This window comes from Penaeus vannamei, chromosome 24 (genome assembly GCF_042767895.1).
Source record: "Penaeus vannamei isolate JL-2024 chromosome 24, ASM4276789v1, whole genome shotgun sequence".
Lineage (NCBI taxonomy): Eukaryota > Metazoa > Arthropoda > Malacostraca > Decapoda > Penaeidae > Penaeus > Penaeus vannamei.
This window is the reverse complement of record NC_091572.1, coordinates 2,269,042-2,271,541: the sequence shown is the minus strand read 5'-3', so window position 1 is coordinate 2,271,541 and position 2,500 is coordinate 2,269,042. Positions and strand designations below refer to the sequence as shown.

Sequence of the window (2,500 nt, the reverse complement as noted above, 5' to 3'; positions counted from 1 at the left end):
TTACATTCATCTAATATCATATGTTTTACGCCACAGAATACACTAACCTTCCAGCCATAGCCAGATTCTTTACCGGCTTCCGGATGGCCAGATAGGACACGGCCCTCATACGGACCAAACACAAGATGGGCTGGGAGATGAGCATTGGTCCACACGCCTTTTCCTGCCCCCTTCACTTTCGAGTCGCAGACAGTGAGGGGCCAAGGGGTTGTGAGGCGAGCACGATCTTTCTCGCTGCCGTCTCGAACAACCTGTCCAAACATGCCATTGGGACGATAACGCTATTTAAAACTGTGCGTGTGCATTTGTGTATCTAAGATTATCAGTTTTTTTGTGACCAGTTCAATTTTCAATTTAACCAAAGTTATGAGAGCATGACATTTTATGTTTGACATGAATGGCACACTTACGGGGTTATCTAGAATAAGGAACAATGGATGGTACGGACACTCTCCCTCTTTCTCTTCTTCACAGTCTGCGCAATCTGCAGACAAAAAGAATTCATGGTATCTGAATCTATCTACCTCATGTACAATCGTAAGTGCACAACTATTGTATATAATTTAATTAAGTGAAGTGAAATTAATCCAAGATTATAGAATCCACACAACGACAACTAGGAAGATGACTCAGACGCTCTTTTCCTTACAAATAAAATCGTCATCTTTAGTAATGCTTTCTTCATAAAACAGCTTCCTTCTGCTACGACGACGTGGGTACCGCGTCTTGGACTTCTCTCCCGAAAAACAGCTGTTTCCCCGATCCTCTTCATCTGATCCTACACCAAGTGTTTCAGTCTCAGCTGGAAGCTCTTTCACTGTTACCATCTCTGTATCTCTTGCCAACTGTGACATGGGAACTGAAAAGACCCCCTTCTCCTCTGGCTTAACATTTTCCGCAGTGGAATCTCCACTTGACCTGTCGGCTGTTGTTGGCATTATCTGGAAGATTCAAGAATATTTAAAGATCATTTCTTCATGTGTATTAAAGAATAAATATTTTAGAATGACCGAGTTTGGCGACGCTGCAAACAGTCAATAATTTTATATAATGTCTAAATAAACTGTTTTGACAATCCTGATATAATTGTTTAATTCTTGTACACGAGAAGATATTGGTTATAGTCTGCACAACTACCCAGCGACAAAGTCGCACAAATAGTTAAAACTGTCTTGCAACATTTATGTTCCAGGACTCATGCATTTCTATGTCCAGACAGAAATAGAAGCGGACACGGAATCTGGATAAAAAAGGGAGAAGTGCATCACGCAAAAACAGACAAAGGCACGAAGACAAACCTTGACAGTGCCCTTTGCACCTGCCACCAACTTGGCTGGAGTCCATAACGGTATAACATCTACTTGGTCTACACTGAGCGGCGCATCATCGTAGTTCTCACTCCTTCCGGTCCAAGCTGGAGCACTCCACTCTGCCCTCCTCTTAAGACCGCCTCTTCTTCCACCGCCCACGCTTCCACTTTTGATCGCATACCTGTAACAACAATTAATCTCCATTATATAAGCTTCCAAAAAATGACTGCATGCGTCCTCATTCCCAATGCCCTGTGGAATCATCGCCCTACCTGCTAGATCTCTCCTTCTCGGGCGTCCACTCGTCGTCTCCCTCGTCGTCGGGGACTCGAGGTGGCGTGGCTGTGGGCGCGACGAGCCCGTTGCGTCGCCTCCTCTGTTGTCGCACGACGAACTCCGGGAGCTTGGGGTCCAGTCCTGAAAGTGCGCCGCAGTTAAGAGACTTTGGAGAGGAAATGTGTATGGGCCGGTGATGAAGGAAATCCCAGGATCCAGTGAAGCATTTTGGTAAAACCATGATTATAATATTTGAAACTGGAAGAATCTAAATGACTTTGTTTAGGAGTCTGCATTTTGCACAAGCGCATGCGCGCGATACAGATGTATATCTAGATGTCTGCGCATAAGATTTTGTGTGCATATGAATGAAGAACAATAGTTGTATAAATACCACATGTATTCACAACTACGATTTTCCAGGCAATGTATTTGCTAACCCTCCGCTTCCATAACCAACGAGTCTTACATGGATGGTAAAAGCCTTCGAGATCATCGTGTTTCCTTTACCTTCTCTTGGCTTACTCTCTACATTTCCTTTTGCACAATTTCTTCTGCCTCTCGGCGCTCCAACAAAAGCTAATATACCACCACTTTTTTCTACAAAGATGGAGCTCGTAAAGGGCATCGGGGGTTGAGTCCATGCAAATCACAGGCTAGTTTATTCCCCTGTAGCTATTAGCGTGTTAATGATTCTTACACCGTCGTTTCAGTCTTTTCTCAAGCGGTGGGAGGAGGGGGGGAGTGAATAAAGTGAGCAATGCAAACCCAAAACCAAAAAAAATAACGAAAACGAGATATTCTGGGAGTATTATAAAGCCTGGGGGGGGGGTCTGGGGGGCAAGCCTGGCCTAGAGGGAGTCAAAGAGAGATTTAGGGGGTAATCCCCCCCCCATGACGCCCCTTTTGCAGTT

The 2,500-nt window shown here is 44.7% G+C and overlaps 1 protein-coding gene across 1 annotated transcript in view; it reads right to left on the bottom strand.

The window, feature by feature from the left end:
- The window catches only part of LOC113828780 (uncharacterized), a 29,881-nt gene that overhangs the window by 10,067 nt on the left and 17,314 nt on the right, over positions 1-2,500 (bottom strand). The window contains exons 21-25 of the mRNA XM_070137976.1: positions 1,583-1,727; positions 1,299-1,491; positions 650-941; positions 411-484; positions 48-251 (exon numbers count right to left, since the gene is read on the bottom strand). Coding sequence (XP_069994077.1) covers positions 48-251; positions 411-484; positions 650-941; positions 1,299-1,491; positions 1,583-1,727 — 908 coding nt within the window. The remainder of the gene's footprint in view (positions 1-47; positions 252-410; positions 485-649; positions 942-1,298; positions 1,492-1,582; positions 1,728-2,500) is intronic.